The following is a 26,699-nucleotide window of genomic DNA, read 5'->3' as shown; positions in this document are numbered from 1 at the left end:
TCAAGCCGGGCCTTAAAAACCTCCAAGGAAGGAGACTCCACCACCTCCCTAGGTAACGCATTCCAGTGTTTCACCACCCTCCTAGTGAAATAGTTTTTCCTGATATCCAACCTGGACCTCCCCCACTGCAACTTGAGACCATTGCTCCTTGTTCTGTCATCTGCCACCACTGAGAACAGCCGAGCTCCATCCTCTTTGGAACCCCCCTTCAGGTAGTTGAAGGCTGCTATCAAATCCCCCCTCATTCTTCTCTTCTGGAGACTAAACAATCCCAGTTCTCTCAGCCTCTCCTCATAAGTCATGTGCTCCAGACCCCTAATCATTTTTGTTGCCCTCCGCTGGACTCTTTCCAATTTTTCCACATCCTTCTTGTAGTGTGGGGCCCAAAACTGGACACAGTATTCCAGATGAGGCCTCACCAATGTCGAATAAAGGGGAACGATAACGTTCCTCGATCTGCTGGCAATGCCCCTACTTATACAGCCTAGTAACAGCCGTGCATATGCATCCGAAGAAGTGGGCTGTAGTCCACGAAAGCTTATGCTCTAATAAATTTGTTAGTCTCTAAGGTGCCACAAGTACTCCTGTTCTTCTTTTTATAGAAGATTAGCAATCATTAACGCTGGGACAGGAGGGACAGAGAACCATTGGTTGAGAGACTCAATTCCTATTTGCCCCATTGACCTCTGAAATTTAGAGAAAGGATGTTGAAATTAACAGCAGAAACAGAAGAAAACCAAGGGAAAAAATCAATAAGAAGGGAAAAAAAGATTTTCCTCCTCTCTAACCAAAAAAAATCAGAACTTTTGCATCACTAAAAGCCCTTGCCAAAAACCAAAACAAAAATCAACAACAAATAAACCAACATCTCTCCCTTCCAGAAGTCGGACGTCTCAGTTACACCCATAGGCATTTTGTGCCGTGCAACCTGAAGTCCATCCCTTTGCCAAGAAAGCTTTTTCCCAAAAGCAATGGGGTGTTGGTTTCACAGAAGCCCCCAACAACTGTTTCCTCTGCTAGAAAAGTACTCATCCGGCATTAACTGCTTCTCTTGAGATAATGAACAGCAGGTTGGCAAGGCAATTCAGAAGGCGATCACCTGCCTTCTAAGGCTCGGCAGCTGGGCGCTGTCTGATTTCTGAGCAGCAACACTGGGATCTTGAAGTTGGCCAGGAGGAACTGGAAGTGGCTCAATGGAGGGGAAAAGGAGAGGTTCTCCCGAGCTGTGCTGGAGGAGACACTTTGGTTGGCTTGATTATCCACTGCAAGACGTGGTGGGTGGGTGAAGATGAGGAGGATGGATGGCAGCCTAGCAGGCTCTCTCTGGAGTAACTCAAAGTCCAACGAAGGAGCAGCAGGTTCTCCACAGCCTCAGCATGACTGGGGTAGGGAAGAGAATGACCGAGGACTAGTGAGGTGAAACACAATCATCAACAGGACACCTGCCTGTGGAGAATTCTGGGGCAGTTGGGGAGGAAAGGAGAGAGAGAGAGAGAGGAGCAAGTTATTATTAGACATGGAAAAACCAGAGAACCAGAGGCAGTTTCACTATCTTTCTGAGGCCAGGGCTGCACTAGAAACTTTTGCTGATGTAGCAATACTGACTAGGAGTGGGGATGCTGCTTATACTGGCAAAAAGAAGTACTTTTGCTGGTGTAGCTTATGTTGATCGCCAAACCTGTCTAAGATGTACCAGCAAACACACTTTTTGGTGATATTTTCTAGTGTATACCTGGGCTAAGATATACCTTACCTTGCACCCATTACCATAATATCTGAGCATCTCACAGTTTGTAATGTATTTACCCTCCCACCCCCACGCCTCTATGACGTAGGGCAAGGCTATGATTCCCACCGTACAGATGGAGAACTGAGGCACAGACAAGCTAAGTGACTTGACTACGGTCACAAAAGAAGTCTGTGGCAGAGCCGGGACTTGAAGCCAGTTTTTCCAAGCCTCAGGCTACTGCCCAAACCACTGGGCCACCTTGCTCCTCTCCTCACACTGTGCACAAGGCAGTCTCAGTAACAGCATCACGGTCTCTGCTTAAAGATGGAACCAAACTGCAGTGATCAGATCCAAAGTGTTTGGATGTGTGGATCTAAGGTGTTGGGGACGATCTCAAATCTCTTCCCCTGTATAATAGCCTGGTGTATCTGCCTGCCATTGATGGATTCCCAAACATTTGGGTTCAAGCACTGGCGCTGACTGACTGAATGTGTCTCTACTCCCCTTAACAAAAGCTGAGATGAATCACAGATCTGACTGTAATAACTTTCTAACTGTTAGGTGCTTATCTGAGCCCAATTACCATGGCATCTAAGCACCTTACAATCTTGCAATGTATTTATCCTCCCAATGCCCTTGTGAGGTAGAGCAGGGCTGTTATCCCTATTGTACAGAGGGGACGGAGGCAGGGAAAGGCTCAGTGAGTTGCCCAAGGTCACACAGGAGGTCTGTGACAGAGCCAGGATTCCAGTCCTGATCTTGAGTTCCAATCCAGCGCCTTCACCACAAGGCTATTCACGCTCCCCGAATTCACAAGGGACTCGATCTCAGGCTCCTGCTGAAACCACTAGGTGAGATTCCCTGCCTGCAATTTTGTATTTTCATTAAGGGAATGATTCCAGTTTGAAATTTGGACTCACTTCCCCCCTCCCCCCACCAGGTGTCTGTTCTCCTCACTGGGGAGGTGGGAGGGGGAAGGGCAGGGGTGAGCATGTGCCTCTCCGCGGGTTGGACTTAGAATTCCAAAAGATGCCAATTAAACGTTCAGTTTTCACAGGCAAACAGGGATCTGTATGGATCAACACCCATTTCCGTCCAACTAACAGATAGATAGATAGATAGATCTGTGGGTGCCTTCAACAGCCAAGTATCAAGTTTTCTTTTCTCACACTCACCGCACGAGAGGATGAGTGCTATACCGCCGTGCACACGGTGCTGACAGTGAAATCTGCCTCGTTGGCCATGATGTCCGTGGGTTGTAGGTTTCGGTCGTACATCGGGTTTTCAAACGTCGCTCGGACGTTGGTGTTTTCATGGCCGGCATAACCGTTGAACGGTACTTTTGGTCTTCTCCTGCAAGGTGCCGGAAACAGAATCCACAGAGATCACGGCTAGTTCCTCACGGTATCTGGCTTGTGATCATTTCTCCCAGCTCGGATGCTGAGCCAAAACAACACTGAAAGGTCTAAGAGATGAGCCTGGGAACTTAAATTAAATAGTGTCTGCTGGATGCTAAAAACCACGGACTTAACAGAGACCCTGGTTTTATGGCTCGTTACAACGATTTGTAACACATCCCACTGCCAGCTAACCCTCCATTATCCTATGACTGCAGAGGGGTTTATTGCCTACTTCATTTTAAGTTGTCTCCTACAGTATATGTGAACTTCTTAGGCTTAACAATCTGTCCCACCTTGTATTTAGCTTGGACATCCTGGTTACCTACCCCCGACCTGAAAAAAAGAGCTCTGTGAATTTCAAAAGCTTCTCCCTTCCAATAAAATTGGTCCGGAAAAAGATATTACCTCACCCACCTTGTCTCACAGAAAGTTCTAATGAATTCACTACACTCGAGCAGGGTCAGATGTGCCCAAATGGATATCTACAGGATATCTCTGGGCGCTTTCTTAGTTGTATCAATATTACCTCATTGGTGGTGCTCTGATGGCATTAAGCAGGAATGAGGGCCAGATGTTTAGGATCTGGCCCAGAATCGCTAGCAGGACAGGTCTGGAAAAGAAGTCTTGCTATCTGATTGGACTTGAGGTTTTTCAGAGACACCCAATTGCCTGCTGTAAGGCGAAACAAGATGAAGCTCCCCCATCTTGTTCCTTTCAAGACAAAGGGTTGTGAGGAAACGGTACCGGATCCGAGACAAAAAAACAACGGAAGGTGAAATCTGTTTGCAGCCTGCAGAGCCTGCAAGGTCATCCTAAAAGGTGCCAAGCAACTGGGACTTCCACTGTCCTCAGCTGGAGTTGTGGGTAATTCAACTATTCTTAACCAGGCCTTTTGGGCCAAATTTTGAGACGAGCTCAAGGCCACGTTCTCAAGCGGTTCCAAGGAGTAAACTGCGTGAATAGGACTCCTCCCCGAGTGGTGAACAGCACTAGCATTACCAAGATGTAAATATCTGTCATTTGTGTAAGCCAGCTAGCAATGATGCTCAGGTCACTAGCACATGGACTGAGGGGGAGACATTCAAAAGCACCCAAGACGGTTAGCAGCACAAATTCCACCAGCGTTCTCTGAGACTTGTGCTTCTAAACCCCTTAGGTACTTTTGACAATCTGACCCTTAGCTTTCCTATCATTGCAATGTCCCGATTTCCAAAGGCATCATTGGCCACCCTGGACCAGACCATTGGGTGGGCAAGTCCTGTATCCTACCTCCTGCAGTGACCAACATACATGAAGTTTCAAACCAAAGCCACAGCGCTCGCTGTAAAGCATCAATCCTGAGGAAAAATTTCTTTGCCACACCTGCAGGATCAGTCTTAAACTGAAGCATGAGATGTGCTTGCCTTATCTAACCTGCCATTGCTACAAATCTTCTTAGCAGTTGTTAAATTACCCAGTCCTTTGCAAATATGCTGCTACAGTATTTCCTCACCTTACCAACCACATCAGAAAGCAGAACTATCAAGAGCTCTCTTAAGCTAAGCTTGCAAATATTAATATTCCCCTCAGCACCTAGCTCTTTTCGATCCCATTTTCTCCATACATTGCCCCTCGCGGCCCAGCAATGAAACAGGTTTTTTTAATCGCTTCGGCTCCTGAAACCTACCTGTGTTTGTAGAGATAAAGCACAAACCCTGCAATAATCAGGGCTATGAAAGGCACAAGAATGGCTGCTGCCACAGAACTGCTGTTCGATGCAAAATGATGTCCTATTGATTCGGGATCGTTTTCAATCAGGCTGATGTCTGCAACACAACGAAAGTAAATACGTTTAAACCCCAGCTGCTGGGAACTGGGGTTTGCTCAAGTTCTGCTAGAACCGGTTCATTCCATGCTTCAGCGTAAAGATCATTTAAAGTTTTGGATTTATATGCAGGCTGGACTGCAGCTATAGTACAACGCATAATGTTGCCTGGTTTGAGGTTTCTACATTGACTTCATTAGTAAAAACAAAACAAAACAGCAAAGATCTAAGTCAAGTAAAAATAATAACACCAGAATGCTCAAGTGTCAAGCTAAGGGGGAACGCTCAAAGGTACCAATCACAGGCTCCCAACACAGGCGAGAGGAGTGAGGGGTAAATTTTTCTCATGCCCTTCAGTGATTTAGGCTAAGTCCCATTTTCAAAAGTGACTTAGGCACTTGGGAATTGCAATCCCATTGACTGCTCAGACCTACGTCTCTACTGAAAATGAGACGTAGGTGCTTTCTGTAAATCATACCCTAAATGCAATTGGAAGCCAATGGGACTTAGGCTCCTAAATCATTTAGACATGGAGGATAATATTTTCAAAAGTGCCTAAGTGCCAGGTGTGCCTTCAAAAATTAACCCCCCATTTGAAAAGCAGGCTGTTCATTTTGGAGCCTCACGTTAGCACCAGAGCTTTGAAAATCCCAGCCTGAAAACATTAAGAAGAATCAGTTGTGTCTCACAAACCATTTTCTGTACTCTCTAAAGTACTTCTCTGGCACCCACAACTGTAGCATCCAAGCACCTCACAACTTTTAATGAATTTATCCTCATGTACCCCTGTGAGGCAGGGCGGGGCTATGAACTGCATTTTAAAGATTAACTGAGGCACAGAGAGGCTAAGGCCCAGATCCTCAGAGATATTTGGGCTCCTATCTTTCACCGATTTCAATGGGAGTTTGGAACCTAAATGCCTTTGAGGATTTGGGCTTAAGCGACTTGCCCAAGATCACACACGATATCTGTGGCAGAGGAGGGAATTGACCCAGGTCTCCCAAGTCTCAGGCTGGCGCCCAACCTACTGTCAGAGGAGTATTTTGTTAAATGAATAAAGTAGAAAAAAAGTCTAAAAGTAAAGGCCACGATTTTCTAAAGCAACTAGTGACTGGGGGAGCCTCAAGTTCAGGGGGTGAACTCGAAGCACCTGGTTTTCAGAGGAAGGGGTGTTTCCTAAGAGCCCCTCCAAAGTTCCCCTCAGGAGCCAGTTTTGCCTGTGCCCTCAACACCAATCTGCCCATCACTGCTTATTAACAACTCTCCTGGGTTTGACTGGGGAGCAAATGAACGCAACACATTTCCTTTCAGAGACAGCTGGCACCTGGCCATGGAAATAAACTGCGGAGTTTTCAAAGCGCTGGCTTAACGCTGCTCTGTACATAAAACAGCGATGAAAATCGCTGTCGCTTGCTTTTTTTTTTTTTTAAAAAAAAGAGAGAGAAAGGAACTACCTGATGCCCTCAAACAAAAGTTTTGAAGGAAACCTGGTCCAGAAACAGTCCTGCTTTGTAATTCGACCGTCTCCTGGCCCCCATCAGGGGACTGTCGGACAAGAACTGCTTTGGTTGACTTGTTCGCGGAGGACTTTGCACAATGCCCCTGGACTGGTTGTGTCCCAAGAGCAGACTTTTATTTCTGAAGGGTTTCCCAGCACATCTAGGGCTGAGACCTTAAGGGCAGGAAGTCTGTTTGTCTCTCTCTTATATAGATCCCTTAGGGGGAAGGGTATAGCCTGCTCAGAACAGGATGGGGTTCTGACAGGAGTCAAGGAGCTATACAATCATAAATAAAATTGCCCTGATTTTCAGAGGCACTGGGCTGTTGTAACACCCATGGCAATCAGCAGGCGCTGCAGGTACTCAGAGTAACATTTTCACAAGTACCTAAGTGATTCAGGAGTCACTGAACATCAATGGCACTTAGACTTCTAAGTTGGGCACTTCTGAAAATTTTACCCTTCATCCTCAAAGCCTTTGGAAAACCAAGTCACCTTTCCAGGTTCCTCAATATGGATTTAGGTAACTAACTTTAGGAACGGAATTTTGAAAATACTGGCATAGAGATTTAGTCTCGAACAGCACCTGCTGTGGGCTGGCGCACAGAAATTATGCCCCTAAATTTGCAAGGGACAAGTTTCACCCCAGAGGTAGCTGCATTTCAGTGGCGGGAGGAGTGATTTCTCTGTGTGTGTGTGTTAAAGATGTGCCCAAACCGCACAGTTCAGATTGGACCCAAGCTTTCTTTAAATGTGGAATTGTTCATATCAGTATTTTTGTTATAGGCCCATCGCTAATGCATAGCGTGAGTCTATGTACAGTGTGTAAAGTCCTTTGGGTGTCTTTGGCAGGAAAGGTGCTCCATGTCAATATAAGATACTCTTATTGTGATATGCCAATTTTGTTAAGAACCCCCTTGTAAACTTTCCTTAAAGTTTTACTGACAGAGCCCTCTGGACATATGACACCAGAAAGGAGCCAACTAACATCTGCATGGGGAACTTGTACTCTGGGAAAATATTGAGACCTATAACAACCAGGAAACAGCACACGGGTCTCCTGAGCGTGGTTTAATAAGAGGGGGGATACAGCACATGTCTCCAGTATCGCTCATGTTCCCTGTACTCCCATGTTAATGCCGGCCCGCTAGCAATTGGGTGATTGCAGACAGGGGTGGAAGAGGAGCAGTGGGGCAACTGCTTATGTTGTCATGCTCAGAGCTGCAGTAACAGCAGGCTAATCGTATCTCAAATACTAGCAAGCAACAGCTGATGGAAAATCTAAGAGTCAGTTCTCTAGCAGAAAGACTCCAGTTCTGTCTGCTGTACCCAGGTACTCCAAAGCCCCCCACCACTACAGGACACGAACATGACAGAAATAGTCATGAATGTGTCCTCAGAACACCACCACGAGGCAGGAAAGTAGTTTCACCCCCTTTAGACAGATGGGGGAACTGAGGCACACAAAGGTGGAGTGGCTTGACACTGGACAGTGACAGAGGCATGCCTCAGGTCTGCCAGCTGCCAGTCCAGTAGGTAGCATGATTTCTGGCTGGCAGTGGGGAGTTTTGCTATTGCTTCCAATATAGCCAAGATTTCACCCACAGGAGTCCTGGCTCCACAGTCTCCTACTCTAACAACTAGACCACATGGGTTGTCTTTTCCTTTGGCTTCATTACCGATATTTATCTTTCTGCTATCCTTAAAGAGGCGTGTTTCGCCTACATTGACTCTGCCAATCCCCCTGCCATAGAGAAAACTACCGCCTTACGCTGCGGATGTAAGGGGACGTCTACACTGGAAAAAAGGTGTGTTCTAGGGTGACCAGATGTCCCGATTTTATATGGACAGTCCCGTTTTTTGCATCTTTTTCTTACATAGGCTCCTATTACCTCCCACCCAGTGTCCCGATTTTTCACATTTGCTGTCTGGTCACCCTAGTGTGTTCTTAACCTGGGTGTAACTCAGGTTACAATAGCGGTGAAAACACGGCAACTCAACTTTTAACTCCGGTTAGCAGCACAAGTGACAGCCTGTAGGGGAGCCTGGGTTTCAACTCAAGCTGCTAACCTGAGTTAAAAGCCGAGTTTCCATGTCTTCACTGCTCTTTTAACCTGAGTAAGCTAACCTGAGTTAAGAACATCCTTTTTTTTTTTTTTTTTTTTTTTGCAAAGGCTAGACATCCTTTGCACGAAATCACCAATGCAGAGGTCAGTCCTTGCTTCAGGAGGAGGCGGTTGAGAGTAAGGGAGGAGGCCCGGGTGTTTAAAAGATGGACAGATCAAACAGCCAAAGCAGCGAGGAATATTGGACCAGATCCTCAGCAGGTATAAAATAAGTGCAGATCCACTAGCATCAGTCGGATGAAGCCAATTTACACCGCGTGTAGATAAGGCCCGGTATATTTGAAAACCAAAATGCAGGAATGGTAAAACGCTTCATGTTTTCAAACTTTCACCAGTGCCGAAATCCATCTTAAACATTGAAATAATAAGAAGACAAAATTTACCGAGTCTCTGAAGGCCAAACTGCCCAAACCCTTTGCCGCGTACAAAGCCCTGGTATACAAAAGTGCCGCTTGATGACTCAGACGAGACCTGTAATCGTGGAAGCCCAAATAAATCATATTTACAATGGAGTCTCAAAAATTCATCGTCTCTTACTGCAGATGTAACACGACCCTGGTGGTTTGGCCATAAATCTGTTCAAAGCCCAGTGGGCAGCAGAAGCATGGATACATTTACTCACCCAAAGATCAACTTAGCTCGATAGCCAATATTAATATTCATGATGTGCTCGGTTAATATTAGAAGCATGGCCACATACAAATGACACTCTCTCCTGTTCAATGTATATTATTTCAGAGGGTGAAATTCACCCCAGTGCAACATGGGGAGCATAGACGTAATTTCCATTGAAGCCTTATTTTGAACTTCAAGTGCTGTAAAGATCTCATGCTGGCCCTTGGCACAGGGGTGAATTCTAATCTTAGCATCTTCAGCAGCTGACTTCATTGACAAAACCAAGGGTTTGTTCCTTTTGGTCTTGCAGAGCCAACCCAGGTTTGGGTGAATGAGTGGAGTCTGTTCTGCTTTGGCTAGCATCAAAAGAATTGCCAGCTAAAGTTTCAGACTATGGAACATTTATTAGAGGTGAGGAGAGGAGATGCAGAAAGGACCCAGCGTGATTCTCAGATGCCAGATGGAGTCTGTAGCAATGGCAGCTCGAAACATAATCCCGTGACATGTAAGATGCAGGGCCGGCTCCAGGGTTTTGGCCGCCCCAAGCAGCCAAAAGAGAACAAAAACAAACAAAAAAAAAAGCCACGATCACGATCTGCAGTGGCAATTCGGCGGGAGGTCCTTTGCTCCCAGGCGGAGTGAGGGACCATCCGCCGAATTGCCGCCGAATACCTGGATGTGCCGCTCCTCTCCGGAGCGGACGCCCCAAGCACCTGCTTGAGAAGCTGGTGCCTGGAGCCGGCCTTTGTAAGATGAGCGAATTTATCACGGTAACTATTGAGAGAATGGAAGCCCACCATTGATTTTCTCAGTAGTCTTGCTTCCAACTCTACTCTCTAATTGCATGGAATACTGGCATCCGTCTCGCCGGATGCCCCACTGGGTGTCCGGAAGTCCTGCAAAGTGCCTGTTTGTTAGGAGATTCTAGCTGAAGGCACAGAGCGGCACTAAACAACTAACGGTTGAGTCTAACGGAGGAAAAATTTGTGCATAAAACAAGACCAACAAAGTATCCAAACTCTTGTAATGCACCGTTTGCTGCAGCACATGAAGTTTAGTGCTTGGCTCCCAACAGCAGCTTGAGAAGCGCAGCAGCTGGATTTTACCAGAGACTCCACATTAGCCACCTGTTTACGAGCAGAACTTGCTTCGTCTTTGCAATCTCTTCCAAGTTTATGCATAGCATTAATTTAGTTCAATTGCACAGAAAGCTGAAAGCATTAAAAAATAAAACCCCAAAGAACCCAACAACTTGTTCCTGAGGGGGGAAATCTTGTTTGTAATAACTGCCGCACATACTGCAGATAACAGAGATAGCCAGAGCCAAGGCTGCATCTGGTCATGGGGTCAATCAGATGAAGTCTCCTTCTAAGCTCCAGGAGGCACATGTGAAGTTACCAGAGACAAAAGCTGGTGTGGGAAGCCAAGTCCTCAGGGAAAGATTGGCTCTTTTGGATGTTAAACCGAGACATAATGCTGAGTTGGAATTAACCTTCTTGGGTTCTTCTTTTGCGTTATCTGGAGAACATATGGCCATAAGTGATAGCAGAAGGGCTGCTTGTGCAATGTTAATCTAATGCACTGGCAGAGAGCATTGCATCCCCCTTTAGCAGCAGAGGATAACAACCTACTACTGCTACCAGCTAAGTGAGTTACTCTTTCAGCTCAGGTGGCAAAGGTCTGTGCTGTGGTTCTCAAGGTCAGACTTTGCTGATAACCCATGAAGGGGCTGTTACACTAACACACACTGTCACGCAAGAGGGTTGTGTACTTACAGTACACATTTGCACATGTGCCGATATACTTACGTGCCCATCTAAAGCCCATTTATCATTCTTGAACTTGTTAACAAAGATCTCCACCGGTCCTGTTATCTGATAAACCTGGAGAAGTAGGTGCATGTCTTCTCTCTTGTAAATGCCTGGAAAAGAACACAGGGGTTTTACCAATCAGCCATTCTTGGTCTAGCAAACCTGGCAGGTGCCCTATTTCGATATGGAGGTGCGGGGGCTCAGCCAGCGGAACAAATAGTCTGAGATGATAATTTATAGAATAGCTTCTGAGAATTTTTTACTGGAGCCAGAGATGGAGGCACAATAACTGCTTCTTCCCAAAGCAAGAAACAACTCCTGCGCCATATAAAAGTGTCACTGCGAAGCGATAAAACCAAAACAAACCACCACCCCACAGACCTGCCCAGGATAATAAACCATCTGGAGGACGGGAAGAACCTCGCCTGTCAGGGTTTAAGCTTTATAACCAGTTCATTATAGGAAGCACGGAACGGAGGCTAATGAGGCAGGAGGTGTTTATGCCTTTTCACCTCATTTGTATGAACTAACTGTGAATCTGCCACTGCAGAACCAGGCATGGGCTCAGCACTGGCTTTCAGCTGGAATCAGAGCAAACAAAAGTCTGTATCTTATATACAAGCAACTCCAGGTGCAGCAACTCCTCGGTTTCAATCTCTAACGCTATCAAAGAGCGGAGGTTTCAAAGCTCAGCGGTTCTGTCGAAGATCCAGCAGGCAATCAAGATCATTCACAAGACAGAACAACGCTGCTTCAGTTTGGGACTCCAAAGGCCACCGTTTCAGTGCAAGAGTCTGACTGCACCTGCCGCGGTGAGTGTGGATCCATAGACGCCGCCGTGCGAGGTCTCCTTACCTGACACCAGCAGTTCCACGCCACTGTGGTCTATCAAAGTAGCATTGACTTTACTGGTAGTGGGATCGAAGCTGGTGACAGAGAGCATCGCGGGCTGCTTCTTTCCCATGTATTCGTAAGAGCCTTTCCACAGAGAATTCTTTGCAAACACGTCGGCGGGAACTGGAAACAGTAAGAAAGAGGGGTGGGGAGGAAAGAGGGGGTTTTGAGCAGAGCTGAATGAATGCAAGGTATATTCTACCATATTGCTCGATGTCTGATAATATTGTGAACATCCCTTGGGAGGAAAAGAAGACAAAGAACAGGCAGAAAAGAAGACAAAGAACAGGCAGATCCGTAGGAATGAATTTATTTAAAGGTGCAATTTCAGCTGGGTTAAAAATGTATTTAAAAAAAGTCTAATATGAATAGAAAATTGTTTGTCATGTTTGGAAACTCGGATGCACAAAGATCTCCCTAAACACATGAGAAACACAAAACGTAACAGACTAGAAACTAAAGGGAAACTGATCAGTCTGGTTTCCTTGTTCAAGTGGGGAAAGGGTAAACAGGAAACAAGCAGTACAAAATGTCAAAAGTATCGATAATATTTGTATTAGAGTACTGCACAGAGACCCTGGCTGTGTTTGAGGACTCATCATGCGAGGAGCTGTATATACACATAGTAGGAGACAGACACAGATTTTTAAAGGTACTTATGTGGTGCTGTGCTCAGGATTAGAAAGCCTAAGTGATTTATGAGCCTAACTTTCATTTTCCTCTAAAGCCCATTGACTGTCAAAGAGATTTTGTCTCCTAAATGCTAAATTTCTTTTGAAAATGAGATTGAGACTCCTAAATTAGTTAAGTGTTGCAATGCTGAGCAGAGAAACGCTGGAGTACCTTTAAAAATCTGGGCCACAGTGTATTAGCCAAAGAAATTACAATTTAAAGACAGACAAAAGGCAGGAGAAAGGAAATGTTATTATGCCCATTTTACAGATTGGGAACAGAGGCACAGAGCAGTTTAAGTGACTTTGGTCCAAGTCACACAGAAAGCCTAAGGCAGAGGTGGGAATTAAACCCAGGAGTCCTGAGTGTTACGCCAGGGCCTTAATCACAAGACCATCCTTCCTCTAAAAAGTACTTTTGATTTTTGAAGTTCTCTCCCAAAGGTCTCGTAAAAACTTGAAAAAAAAATTGTGAAAAAATGTGTAATATTTTAAAAAGATTATTGCAATTTGTTTTTTGAAAAATTTAGAATCTCCCCCTCCTCCTCCTTTCCCCCACCCCTTTTTTTTTTGCCAAGGAGCATGAAAGGAAAAGCAAAACTGCCACGCTGATCCATATTATTTTTCATAGAGTTTAAGGCCAGACCGGATCATTTAATCATTTAGTCTCATCTCCTGTACACAGGGACATTCAATTTCACCCAGATACCCCTATACTAACACAAAAGATTTCCATTAGACTAAAACATTTCACTCCTTGGGAGCCTAACATGTGTGCCTGAGAGAGTAAACAGGAGAGATGAATGACCGAGGCCCCTGCAACTTCTCCAATTTTTGAAAACTTATGGAGTTTAATTTGTCCTTTTGCCCCTCTGTCTGTAACTTGTCCAGTGTTGAGGAAGTTTTGAAAAGTGGCAAAAGGAAAATGAAAAGAAAAACAAAGTGAGAAAACCCCCAAGCCCTGGTTCATTCTATTGTTTTCGGCAGCAGAAAGGAATAAAGGAAAAAAGGAGGAGAGAGATGGGAATAAAAAACAAACTCTGACCTTTTGAAATGTCCAGTTTTGACAAAACACTGGAAAATAAAAAATAACCCCACCCCAAACAACACAGCTGTTCTGGTAAGTTTTCTTTATGAAAAAACAATTTTTCATTAAAAAGTTTCTGAATCAAAAATTCTGACCAGTTCTAGTCCGAGGAGACATACAGGGTTGAGATTTTCAAAGGAGCCAAAGAGAAATTCAATAGGAGATAGGTGCCTAACTCCCTTGGGCTGTGATTCTCACAGATGTCTAAGTGTGGCGCTACCATGGAACCCAGTGGCTAGGGGACTCTGGGTGTTTCCACCAGCCCTGTGGTTTAAAGGACTGCGGGGAACAATCGAAAAGCTATTTGTTAGCCTTCCGATCAATTTGATAACAGGAAAAGGCAGGGGAGCTGTAGATTGCTCCTTGCCACCTTCTATTTCTGCGTTAAGACTAAATATCAATGCTTCCGACAGAATAAATAACCAGGCTACAGTACCTGACACTTTAGCAAGGGGTGGATCCCTGGCAGTGCCAACCGGTCTTCCGCTTGGTCGTATATCAGCTGAAAAGAATGGGCAAAACCGCAGCAAATTAATATTACAGGATGCTGAAGTATGGTTTAATCCCTTCCCTTGTGGCAACGCATGATGGATGTGTGGGAGTCGCTTCACACTCGTTTCCCAGCGCTCAGATATTTGTGACAGCTCAGAAAGGAGCAGCAAGAGGAGATAAACATTGAGCTAACATTTCTCATGCCCACAGTGTGCATGCTCACCCCCAGTAACTGGCACCCCCAACCCCCCCCCCCCCCCCAAACAGCCCGTTGGTAGCTGGAATAGCCCTGGGATCTGGAATTCCCCTCCTATCCATCTGCCTCTCAGTGAGGAGTCGGTTTCTGTTGGGACTTTAACTAGGGTTCTTCAGAGCCAAATGCCACTGCAGGTAAAACAGAGAATCTCCTTCAGCTGCTAGCCCTGGTGTCTATGCGCCTGAGTCATCTGGCACTGAAGCCGATGACAGTGTTTTCCTTGACATCACAAGTTGGATCAGGCTTTATACATTTATATAAGACCTGCAGTCACAAAACAAGAAGACCATTGCCAGCTTCTCTCAGATGTATCCGGAGACAGCAGATTCCCCTTGGATCACAACTCCTCATCGTTGTAGCGATGGGATGGGCTTCAAGACACAACCCAAGCCAATCGGTCCCTTCTCTCCCTGCGGGCTCAGGTCTCTTACCAAGGCAAATGGGCGGTTTCCCTGTCCAGCTGCCATCCGCTTTGCAGGTTCTGTGTTCGGATCCTCCCGTGAGATAGTACCCACTCTGGCAGGAGTAGATCAAGGTGTAGCCCAAGGAGGGCAAGTCTAGGGCACCTACATTAGCATGGGATGGGGTCTCTGGCTGTTTGCAGTGATGAGCTGAAAAAACAGAAAGGGCGGAGATGAGAAGACCTGCCAGTGGGAGCTTTGCCATTGACTTCAGTGCAGTCAGGATTTAACCCAAGGGAGTTTTGTCCTGCTTAAAACTCTCTGAAGCCCTTCCATGAAGATGTCAAGGTTGGGCATTTCACAGATACAGGGAATTCAACAGGCCAAAGACGCCTGCCTCAATAGTTGGACACTCATTTCTTTGAACGCAGAGCACCACTTTCAGCAGGTCCCCTGCATCAGAGCCTGTGCGCTCCCAAACACTTCTGCAAACGGTATCAGTGAACAGCAGGATTCCTCTGGGAATGCTCAGAAGTGCACATCTATGGGCAGAAAAAGCCACACTGCCGGGTTTCAGGTTCACTCTCTGATCCTACCTGATCAGTTTATGAGTCAACCCATGAGCTTCCCAGTTAACGGTACCTCCAATTCTAGCAAGGATTTGAGAGCTGAGCCCTGTTCATCCCACACTTCTTACGTCCCCCTCAGTGACAAAGATCCCCAAATCGGAACTGTGCTGAAGAGACCCTTGCCGATGCACGAGGCAGAATAGAATTCAGCTCATTCTCCCACCGCTTTGCAAGACCTTGCACCTTGAAGTCAGCAGGCACACGAGTGAATACATGGGGCAAGAAGGGGCCGTTTTTACATAGTCCCCTATCGGAACCTAACTATGCTTGAAAAAAAGCCAAGAAAGAAAATAATCTAATCTCCCCCATGCCTCCTCTGGCCGTAGATCCAGCATCGTGTCATCATGTTAACATGCAGATAGAAAATGGCCTGAAGGCAAATTCTGCTTTAATCTTGAGCTACTTTTGCAGAAGAACATCGAACCCTGCTAAGGCTGTGATCGTATCAGTGGTTCTACACGGTGGCTGAGTGATGGATTCTCTCCTTATTTTGCCTCTGTTCCAAGGATCCCTATTGACTGGCCTTCTAACTAAGAATTTCTACCTACCTGTCGGCAGAATCACAGGGTCAAATCTTCAGAGGTGCTGAATACCTGTGTTCCCACGGTTACTCAGAATCTTTCAGGGTTTGGCCCTTAGATATGAGAAATCTATGATATCTGTGTGTGTGTGTGTGTGAGATTTACTACTCTATGCAGTCCTGTTGTTAATCATACCACCAGCTTCCTTGGGGGGGGGGGAAGTGTTACTAAACACACCTAATAATCTCATTGCTAGGAAGCTTTCCCCAAACCTCCCTCTGATTCTCCCTTTCTGTGGATCTCAAAGCACTTTATAAACATGAATGAAGCCTCAACAGCCCTTGTGTGGTGACTATTATTGTTGTTATAATCTATATTTTACAGATGGGGAAACAAAGACAGAGAAATGACTAGCCTGAAGTCACACATGCCCTGTGCAAATCAGTAGATGATAATTCAGCTGTCAGTAAATTAGAGTAACTGCACCTAATTCTACTCCTGTAGATTGCACTGACAGATGAAGCTTCGAGAAGAACTGCTAGATGGCAACTCAGTATTTCTCCCTGTTATAAGCAAGCAACAGAAACAGTTTTGCTTCAACTCTCTTAAAAGCGGCAACTAACTGCCACTCGCACCCATCGCTGCTTCTTCATACTCAGTCCAGCAGCAAGGGAGGGGAGTTTGTAAGCTAAGGAGAAACACCGCTCTCTGGCAGGGCGAAGCAGCCACACAACAGCACACAATTGCATCTTTCTCCTCCGATTCTCCATGTTAGGAATTGTAACGGCTGATGCCGAATTAAGCTACGTCAGGTTGGCACACCTTGCTCTAACGACAATAAACATCTGAAATAACCTGCTGAAGAAGGCCAAGAACACAGTCAAGAGAATTCTAGGAGCAAGGGAGTGGGAGAACAAGACCTTGGGATTAAAGGGAACTGGACTATGAATGACATTTTCCTGTTTCTTAAAGGGCCCGATCCAGCACCTGTTGGGAATTTTTCCATGGATGTCCATGGCAGCGGGATCAGCTCAAAGCAATTTATGGCTTTGAGTAAGTCCCCTGGTCTGAAATTACATTCAGTGTGAGGCCAGGTGTTTGAAGGTGTTCACACACCACGGTAAGGAAAATAGCGTAATGATCTGAGTAGAACAGAATGGCACAAAATCCCAATCTACATTTGGTAGGAGATGCCCCATCCCCACCTGCAGCTCAAAGGAGGAGGAATAAGGTTCTCCATACCACAAATTGCCAAACCCTACCCCGCCGAAGGACCTGCTTTCACGTGACCCTGATTGCTTCCCTTTGCAGTTAAGGGGGGCCCATGCTTACAGTGGGGCATCTCAACATCTTCAGAGCTCAGAGAAAGAGACATCTGCATTAAAGTCACATGTCCCCAACCATATGGCAATGCCCGCCAGTACCACACGAAGCGTGTGTCTTCACGGCAAGTAAAAGCTGGGTTCTAAACCTGCGTGAGTTAACTCGGGTTAAAACAGCAGTGAAGACTCGGCATTTTGGCTTTTGACTGGGGTTAGCAACTTGAGTTCAACTCCAGACTCCCCAGTAGGCTTGAACTGAAGCTGCTAACCTGAATTCAGAGATGAGCTGCTGGGACTTCAGTGCCGTTTTAACCTGAGTTAAGAACACACTTTTTTTTTTTTTTTTTTTTGCAGTCAAGACATCCCCCTCAGCAGGTTTAGTTCTTGCAGCTTGTGTAGCTTTTCAGTCGACATTGGGCCAATACAGAGTTATTAATTAAATGTATGTAGTACCTGCACTTACAGAATTACATTAACTGGATACGATCATGGTAATAAGTCACCCCAGAAGGGGAAGGGAGAAGAATTCTAATATTTCTGATGAGGCGCTAGATGCCATGATACCAAATTAGAGCTCAATACATTGAATTAAATTCCGCCCTATATAAGGAGAGCTGAATGAGATAACTACAATTTATTCAAGATCTACAGAAACATCATCCCACTGAAGCGGTCCTCTGGCTGAAGAGTATTACTTGGTCCCTCCAGCCTGAAAACTGGCTGTGCTCATCTGCTGTATCCATGACACCAGAGAAGTGGTCTGCGGTTTTGCAACAGAGAGTCAGAACATATGATATTTCAGTGGCCTCTGCCCTCTAACGCAGAACAGCCGAAGTTTCACTGTGTAAAGCACATGGCCAAAGGAGTTTGTTGCATAGACAAAGCTTCCCTGTGACACTTACGAACACAATCGGGCTGTACTCCGCTCCACGTCAGGTTGGGGAGGCACGTTCTAGTGGTCGAGCCTTGGAGCAGGTATCCTTTCTGACACCTGAAGAACATGATGCTTCCCACCTATCACAACAAAAGATAAAGAGCCGGATTGTCCAGTGTAACCAACCAGTTGACACACACTGTGTTCTACGCCAATCCCAGAGTGTTCAGAGCGCTTGGAAAAAACCTCTGCATGAAGTGGGCACAGTGCTGCTTCATTCATAGAGGCGAGTGTGGCTTTATTGTCATACAATTCCCCTCAAATTAGCAGCAGCACAAGTGATTTAACTGATCGACATTTTTCAAAATGTTGATTACAATATTCATCAAAATTGTGTCCATAAAAAAATTCAGGAATAAAATTTCATTAAAATGTTTAGTCAACGTTTCACCTACTCTGGTGTTATTTATTATAGTAGCACTTAGAGGCCCGGGTCAAGATGAGGGCCCCATTATGCTAGGTGAAGTACAAACGCACAAGAAGATATATGGTCCTTGCCTTAAGGAACAATGTTTATTTTTCTTATGATAAATGTTTAAAGGGACATTCAAAATAAATAATGATAATAGGAAACATCCCTTACTTACATTATCGATGCCACCTTGGCTTATGGACACTGAAAAGGATTTTAAAAATTTAATTTACTTTTCATCAGTATTATTTATTTTTCACACTTTGTTCTACTGGGACAGCAGAGCCAGACTAGTCAGTTTCAGGTCCTGTTTTCATAGGCTGCTAGCATGATGCTATTTCTTTTGGGATTCCATCATTGCAAGCAAATGTTTCCTTTTAAAAATAGAATAGATTAAAAATAAAAAAAATTGTGAAAGCACTTTTCACTTCTTAATTCTATATAAACTCTGCTCTTTTTTAGTTTGGTTTTTGCTGTTGGTGGGTTTTTGTTGTTGAAACATTTTGATCATTAAAGAAACTCCCACAACTAACAAACTATCAGAAACATTATTTCAGATTTTTCCATGGAAGTTCAAGATACATAGTGGGGTGTAATTCTAGCCCCCTCTTAAATCAAATGGGCATTTTGCCAGGACGTCCCCCATGATCACAGGGATTAGGAGGAAATGACTGATTGAGGTTTACACACCTTTCTGAATCCAATTATCACAACTTCCTGGCATTTGCATGGGTAGGTGCTTACCAATCTTTTTTGCAGGCTAAACATTCAAAGCCAGCTGGAAATTTGGTACATTTGATGATCTTATCCACCTCTCACAAGGGCAGAAGTAACATAAGATTTTCCCCTGCACTTTCTCCCACCTCCTCATCAGCCAATCAACAAACATTCTGATTTTGTGATGTTTCACCATGTGCAGGCTCTCGTGGGTTTCTGCCTGGCAGATGATGACTGGCTCTCCTTAACACAGCCCAAGAGCGCAGTCTCATCCACAGCATGGGTACCAGCGCGGCGCAGATCTCTTGCCAACACCACTTACCAAAAAAATCACACTTGCGGCATCCCCGTATTAATGAGGACCTAGAATTAACACACTAAACCCCTGGATCAAGGTAACAAATTAGCACCTTTACTTAAAAATCCACTTTCGGAGGATAAACCCTCCTCATGCCCCACCCTAGCATGTAAGGTGTCTTGTGTAAGACACAGGATGGGAATGCACAGGTGGAACATGGAGGGGATCTCTCCATGACATTACATTGATTTCTTCCCCCATCAAGCCTGAGATTAGGAAAGCCACTTAAATGATTTGGATTTAAAAGTAATGGAAACGGGACATGCAATGCTAATACTAATTCCACTAATAATAAATCTTAGTTAGCAACGTAATTAACAGCATAAATCTAATACTTAAATACACTGAAGGGTCGCTGTGGAATCACTGCACACTCTGGCAACAGCCCATATGCATGAAATCTAATTGAGGTCCCAGGGACTTCTCGAGCAAGTCAGTGCTAACCGACAACAGTACAGGTTGCACAGTCTACGCAACTTGTGCTTGTGTAATGGATTAAGAGACATGGGGATAAAATGGTAATTACATTACCTGATAACCTTGGGAATTGTTCTGCATTCCAAAGAGAGGCACACCAGGGTCAGCACATGTAGTGAGAGTTGGATCTTAAATAGAAAAAAAACGAACAAGCCATATTAAAAGGACTCAGACACTGAGGGTGTTAGTGAAATCCATTTCAGAGCTATGCATCCTCCCTGCTCGCTCTACAGCTGTTTCACTTTCCTTTTCACGTGGGACTTATGTATTTTGCAACAGAACTAATATGGACCATTAGAGAGAATTAAACAGCTACTTCTGTCTCTTAGCTTGGGGTGGGTCCAACACAGGGTAACAGGGAAGCACTGCATCCCTCGGGGGAAAATAAACAAGACAAAAATCCACCAGCGGTGTATAGTTCCCTCCTTTTACAGTTCTGCACACCATTCACAGCAGTTAATTTAATACATGATTAGACCTGGGATCCATGCAAGAGCAGGTACTGTGGCATCCCAGGCTGGCCTGGGCGCATTCCAATAGCACGCACCAAAGCTGCAGCAGGAGTTCCTAATTCAACTGGCCGTAGTTGAGGAAAGTGCAAGAGTGGTTGGAAAAAAATTAGTAACTTAAAACAGGAACCTTTTTTTTTTTTTTTGGTAAAAAACCTCTTCCAAAAAATCCCATTTTTCAACCACCTCTAGAGAGTGTCTTTAAGCCCACGGGTAAGCAGGACCCAACCCACAACCTTAATTTAGAGACACGGACAGTTTCCCCCAGCTGCACCTGGCACCACAGAATGTCTAACAGACTGCTCCATTATCATTGTCTGGGTGGGAGATACAAGCATTTGTAAAGGCACATTGGTAATGTCTCCCCCATCTGGGCATTTCAGGAGACATTTCAGGGCAAACAAAACCCTTTCCCTGGCCATTCCGACGATGCCGAGATGTTGTCACTTTGCGCACTGACGTGCAGCCTCTTGGTTTATTGGTCATTTTCTCTCTATCAACAGGGTTGTTTAATCTCATTTTCTAATGCTCCAGGCAGGGTTTACACAGGGAATAATAAAGTGGCTTAATTCCAAATTCCATGCACAGCCCTGGAATAGCTGGATTCTGCTACAATAATCTGCAGTGAAACAGGTCCTGGTCTTGACACGTAGGCCCCATCTGTGCTATAGTTATTATGATATTGGGTCACCTATATGCAATGCAGTTGTGTTCTGACGTGACCTTTTGGTTTTGGCCTACGAGAGGCACTAGATCCCTTTATATCTTCTCTGCCTCTCTGCGGTCGACAAGCAATGTTATGAAAGTTGTTCAGTGTGGTTTTCCATCAGGATTCTGCTCGGCTGCCTCTGTCACCAAACACTCATCTCATAACCCTGCTATTTCACGGTGATTGATGGTGACTGGAGATGTTAATGCATCTCAGATATATAATCTCTCTTTATGCCTAGTTTGGTCTCAATCCATCAGAAGATGGATACATGCAAGTCAGAAATACCTGCCATTGTCATTACAGCATATATCACTTTCTTCTTCCAGTGCGTAGACAAGAGCTGTGAATCAGTTGAATGAAAGCAGAAATGTATCAAGTTTGTCCTCAAGTTCCAAACTGATCAAAGAAGCTGTAATCCCTGCCTGATAGGTAGCAGCAGCAAGATTGACTGGGAGACGAAAAAACAAACCAACCCCAAACCAACCAAACACACAAGCAAAGATACTGAGGATGGACAGTCCCCTGCTGGATCCATTGGGGACGCAGCACTGGCTGACAAAGTGCTAGTTCCTTGCAAACTCTGTGAGCTTTTGTGAACCTATGACAGGCCAGAGTGAAGCTGAAAAGCCCCGCTCCTGCCATGGGATGAGAATGAGCGAAACGTTTGGAACAGGAGGAGCAGCTCTGAATAAGACTCTGCCCAGCAATGGGCTGAGAACAGCTGATATGGATGGATCAGTAGGTGACCTGGGTGTAAAATCAGCTGTGGGCAATGTACATGGGCATTGCATTCAGGCCTTGAGTCGGGCTCAGCAGGAATAGGCAGTGCACAGATGTTTAAACACTAGCCAGAGCCGTGTGCACTGCGCAGAGGTAAGTCACAAGCTCCCTGGGTGCTGGGTCCCTCGCGTGCAAGAGCGCAGGATAAAAACAGGGGTTGTGATTGCGACATTAGCAATGCTAGCACTAACGGGGGCTCAGACCACTTGGCGAGGTCCTGGTATAAATGCACAGAACAGGCAGATGTCAGCAGACAATGGGAGGGCATGCAGACTCTCCACAACGCCGGATCGGGCTCTCCCGTGGCCAGGATCCTGTTCCTCACCCCTGATTACACTGAGCTGCTAGGTGAAGCACTCTGCACCACACTGAGCAGGATCAAACCTTCTCTGGTAACTCTCTCCCTAAGCTAAAAAGAGACTCAAATGAATCGGATGTATCCGGACACAGGAAACACACAGTGCGAAAAGCCCTCACAATCAAACACACAGCAGGAGCAGAGATCACTCCCTCTCCTCCTGGCGGCTAAGGGGAAAAGGGCACAGCAATGCTGTAACTAACAGGCCCGTTGTTTTATTCCTTATGACCTGACTAATCAGCCTCTCCATCCAGCATCCTTACGTGCTTCCCTGAGCTCTCCGCAGGTCCTTGGGAACCGCACTGAGTCAGTAAACAAGGGATACAAAGTGCAGCCGGTCTGGGGCTGCAACACACAAGCTAATTCATTTCACTTATTCAGCTCTGCTGAGCTTTTGTCATTTATCACCGGTGCAGTTTCCATGGCATCTGATGGAGGCCCCCCAGATAAATCAGAGTGTCTAAACTCACTAACTAACTAACTAAAATGAAGTCCCATCCCACAGATGAGGTGGAGGCTGACGGATCACGCCAGGTGAGGTGTATTAAATCCGGGTCTCCGGGCTGTATTTTGGGGACCTGAGAGCCCAGCCATCTAACGAACCTCGAGATCGGATGGGATCTGAATAAATAATACTTTTTTATCGTCTGCCTGGACTGGAAATAGACATGCTGGATCAAGATTTTCACCGGCAGACAAGTTTTTTCCCTTCCTGTGATTTGTACGAGGGAGACAAATTTGAAGGAGGAAAATAAATTTCGTTGGCAATATAAACGACTGTGTTATTGCGTCCTTTAATGCTACACTCTTCCAGAGGTGTGGATGCCACAGCCTGAGCGTATATTACAGGGCCCTGAATAAGGACTCGTGGAGAAGTGATGAAACATTGAAGGCGAACCTAGCTGTGGTAGTTAAATGCCAAGATGCTCCGGTGACTGGTGCTACATGCCTAGCTAATGGTACATGTATACTTGGCTAACTTGCTAGATTAAAGATCATGAATGGTAGAATGAAATCTGATTAGTACTTCCTCATCACACCGTCCCACATATGAGAACAAGGATGCGACTGATGGCAGGTAAATTTAGAACAATGCAGCTTCTTTGCTCCTGGTGCCCGGATAATAAGGTGATGGTGGCATTAGAAATGGATAGTTAGATGGACAAGTTAGAGGGATAGACGGCATGTCATCAGCCCATGGAATTCATTGCCACAGAGGCCTGAGTCAGCTACTGAAGCTAGAAAGAGATGAGAATGATCTGACTACTACTGATTATGTACTGCCCTGAGCTTTCGTGGGGCCTTGGAAACCACTGGGAAGTGACAGACAAGGGATTTGTTAGGGATATGGGGATTTGTATCCAAGTCAGCAGCTCAACTCCACAGCTACGCACAGTAACTCGCATGGTTCTGTATTCTATGGACAGCACCTGTACCTTTCCAGAGGTCTCCTGTTCTGCTGGGAGCAGCTGCCATTTTGGGTCCCATTCAAATGCAGCATGTTACAGAGGACACACACGCTGCACTTTACTTTGTTCCATCAGGAGCTCCTGTGACAAACTGGCCCTGGTTGTGGATGCGGAGAACTTCTGGAAACGTGGCCCCGGGTCCCATCAGCAAAAATCTCCCACAGGTTCCAGGGACTGGGACTTTGCCATGAAATATGGATCGCCGGTGGGGATGGCCAATAGGCAGAGCCAGCATCTGGAGCTGGGAAGCTTGCAAGTGAGGTGAGCCCACACCCAGATCTGTTCTGAGATTTAATGGGGAGGAGGATCTGACAAGTTAGCAGAAGGAAGGTGAATTTGCCATGTGCTGGTCTTCTCTGCAGAAGAAGATCTTCCTCCAGCTCTAACCACAGGGGACAGGGCCAAGTAAGTAAGTGAAAGGGGTAGGAGAAATTGGGGACGAGAGACTGAGTAGATTGACGGGGGAAGGGACAAGTGAAGCTTTGGAATGCTCCCTTACCTATACAGCTGGGCTGGGTTCCACTCCACGTCCCATCAGACTGACAGAACCGCCGAGCTGAGCCCACCAGCACCAGTGGGGACAGGCAGGAGAATGAAACAGATGAGCGGTAAGTGAATCCTCTGTCTTCTCTCCTGCCTTGAGCTGGTGTCCCGGGGTCACCACAGAACACAGCTAGAAAAGCCAAAGGGTAGTCAGAGGATAGCGACGAATCTCCGTAAGGGCAAATAGTGTTAATGGGTTAAAGACAATTCTATTAATGGCCAAAACCTCCCAACCCCGGCTTTCAAGCGCTGCGATGGCTCAGGAAATTACTAGTGGCAGAAGGTGCGCTGGCTGCTTTCGGCTCACTTCTGTCTTTTTGTCAATTACTGTTTAATTAACTTTCACTTTCCAACATCTCCCGGCAGGGAGGAGGAACAGACGGTTTGGATCCTTTTTTTATTGGTCTTTTTTCTGCACAATGGTGTGCTTAACTTTGACTGTATCTTTAATTGCACAAGGTCAAATTGCCACGCGGCGCCGTGTCAGACGTAAAGCCTGTTAATTATATAATAGCCGGGGAAAGGTGTAAGGAATGCGGTTGGGTCTTTGTGCTGTTTAAGATGAAAATGGCTATTGTGAAGCTGCCAAATACTCAAAGCTAAACTCCGGCTTTATCATTCTGAGCTGTTTCACTAATCTGTATTGTATCACGCACGCAGGTTTTCATCCAGCCACAGGGCCCTGCCTTTGCTCCACGTTCCAAGGCTTGCTGGAACGCTACGGGGCTCTTTTCATGTAAGGCCTTCGCAAGCCGCAGGGGCCAGAATTTCAGAAGAGCTCAGCTCCAACGGAGGCACTTAAATCGGGGCCAGACCTTCAGAAGTGCACAGCGCATCGGGTGCCTGGCGGGTATTAGGGGTCTTTTGAAAATCTGGCCCCCATTTTGCATGCTAAGCGCTTGGAAAGCTGGGTCCTGATCGATTATCTTCACACCACTCCTCTAAGGTGGCGATGAGTGTCTCCATGTTACAGAAGGGGAAACTGAGGCACACAGCAGTTGGGTAACTTGCAGAGCAAGCGGGTGGCAGGGATGGGGAGAGCACCCAAAACTCCTGGCCCTATCATTCATCGCACCACACTTCTTCCTTTTCGCCAGCATGCTGCCATCCACCTCTGTCCCGATGGGGTGACGCCCTTGCCTCACTGAAGTCAGTGGTAAAATTCCCATTGATCTCAGTGGGGTCAGGATTTTGCCTGGGGTCAAGAATCACTGGAGTTAGGTCCCCAAACCCATATGAATGTTTAATGCCCTACAGGGGAAGTCCTTGTCTTGTAAGGATGGGACAAGGATTCCCCCCTGAGGGACAGACATAGCTGTGAGAGATTGGGGGGGTCTCAAGCCTGGGTCCCCAAACAGTCCTCAGACCACAGCCACCACCCAGCAGCTCATAGGTACTAACAGGGAGTGTGGGCTGGTGGACCCTACCTAGGTCACCTTAGGCACCGCCCACAAAGCTCCCACTTGGAGAACACATCTGGCCTCTTTGATCGGCTCAGACTCACTATTTAAGTCAGAAGGAGGCACAGCAAGTTGTCTGAGTAACTATTTGAATCCCTGGCTGGTTGCAACATTGAACCCCTGCCTTCTTGTCAGACTCCTGAGACCTGCCTTGTTCCTGATTCCTGACTTCCTGTCATGTTCCTGCCCTACTTCCTTGTTCCAAATCCCTGCCTTCTACAGCACATCCCCGGCTACTGATTCCAGCTCCAATCCTTGGCTTGGTTCTTGACTCTGCCTCTGACCTCCTGTTCCTGGTGTCAGGCTCCTGCTCTCACCACTAGGTCTGACCACCCATTTCCTGATCTATGGCCATAGCTAATTCCCATTATTTGAGAAACAATGTATAAAATCCCACCATGAATTTCATCTCCCATCAGGCACACCTTTAATGGACGGTATTAACAACTGGGTCACTATCCCTGATATCTCCTCCCAAGGTGCAATTCACCCTTATGCACCAGGCAATTTTCAGACCAGCAGCCAAGGTTATGCTTTACCAAAAAGTGTTTTGCCTTTAATTCAAAATATTTCCTGCTACTGTGGGTGCATGCATGAGCCATGATGCTATCTGACTAATCAATAAGTCAATCACTAATTGTGTATGGGTGGGAAGAAACTTCTCCCATGGGCAGGTTATGCCATAATTGTCCATTACGGAGATTTCATACTTTG

General features: G+C 45.9%; 1 protein-coding gene across 1 annotated transcript in view; it reads right to left on the bottom strand.

The window, feature by feature from the left end:
* Positions 1–602: 602 nt before the first annotated feature.
* Positions 603–26,699, bottom strand: part of CSMD2 (CUB and Sushi multiple domains 2) — a 560,683-nt gene continuing 534,586 nt past the window's right edge. The window contains exons 61-71 of the mRNA XM_034754071.1: positions 24,482–24,655; positions 20,209–20,282; positions 18,159–18,270; positions 14,815–14,994; positions 14,072–14,137; positions 11,839–12,000; positions 10,981–11,093; positions 8,941–9,028; positions 4,796–4,934; positions 2,905–3,082; positions 603–1,446 (exon numbers count right to left, since the gene is read on the bottom strand). Coding sequence (XP_034609962.1) covers positions 2,923–3,082; positions 4,796–4,934; positions 8,941–9,028; positions 10,981–11,093; positions 11,839–12,000; positions 14,072–14,137; positions 14,815–14,994; positions 18,159–18,270; positions 20,209–20,282; positions 24,482–24,655 — 1,268 coding nt within the window. The 3' untranslated portion in view covers positions 603–1,446; positions 2,905–2,922. The remainder of the gene's footprint in view (positions 1,447–2,904; positions 3,083–4,795; positions 4,935–8,940; positions 9,029–10,980; positions 11,094–11,838; positions 12,001–14,071; positions 14,138–14,814; positions 14,995–18,158; positions 18,271–20,208; positions 20,283–24,481; positions 24,656–26,699) is intronic.

This window comes from Trachemys scripta, chromosome 20 (assembly GCF_013100865.1).
Source record: "Trachemys scripta elegans isolate TJP31775 chromosome 20, CAS_Tse_1.0, whole genome shotgun sequence".
NCBI classification, from domain to species: domain Eukaryota; kingdom Metazoa; phylum Chordata; order Testudines; family Emydidae; genus Trachemys; species Trachemys scripta.
This window is presented reverse-complemented; position numbering and strand designations above follow the sequence as displayed.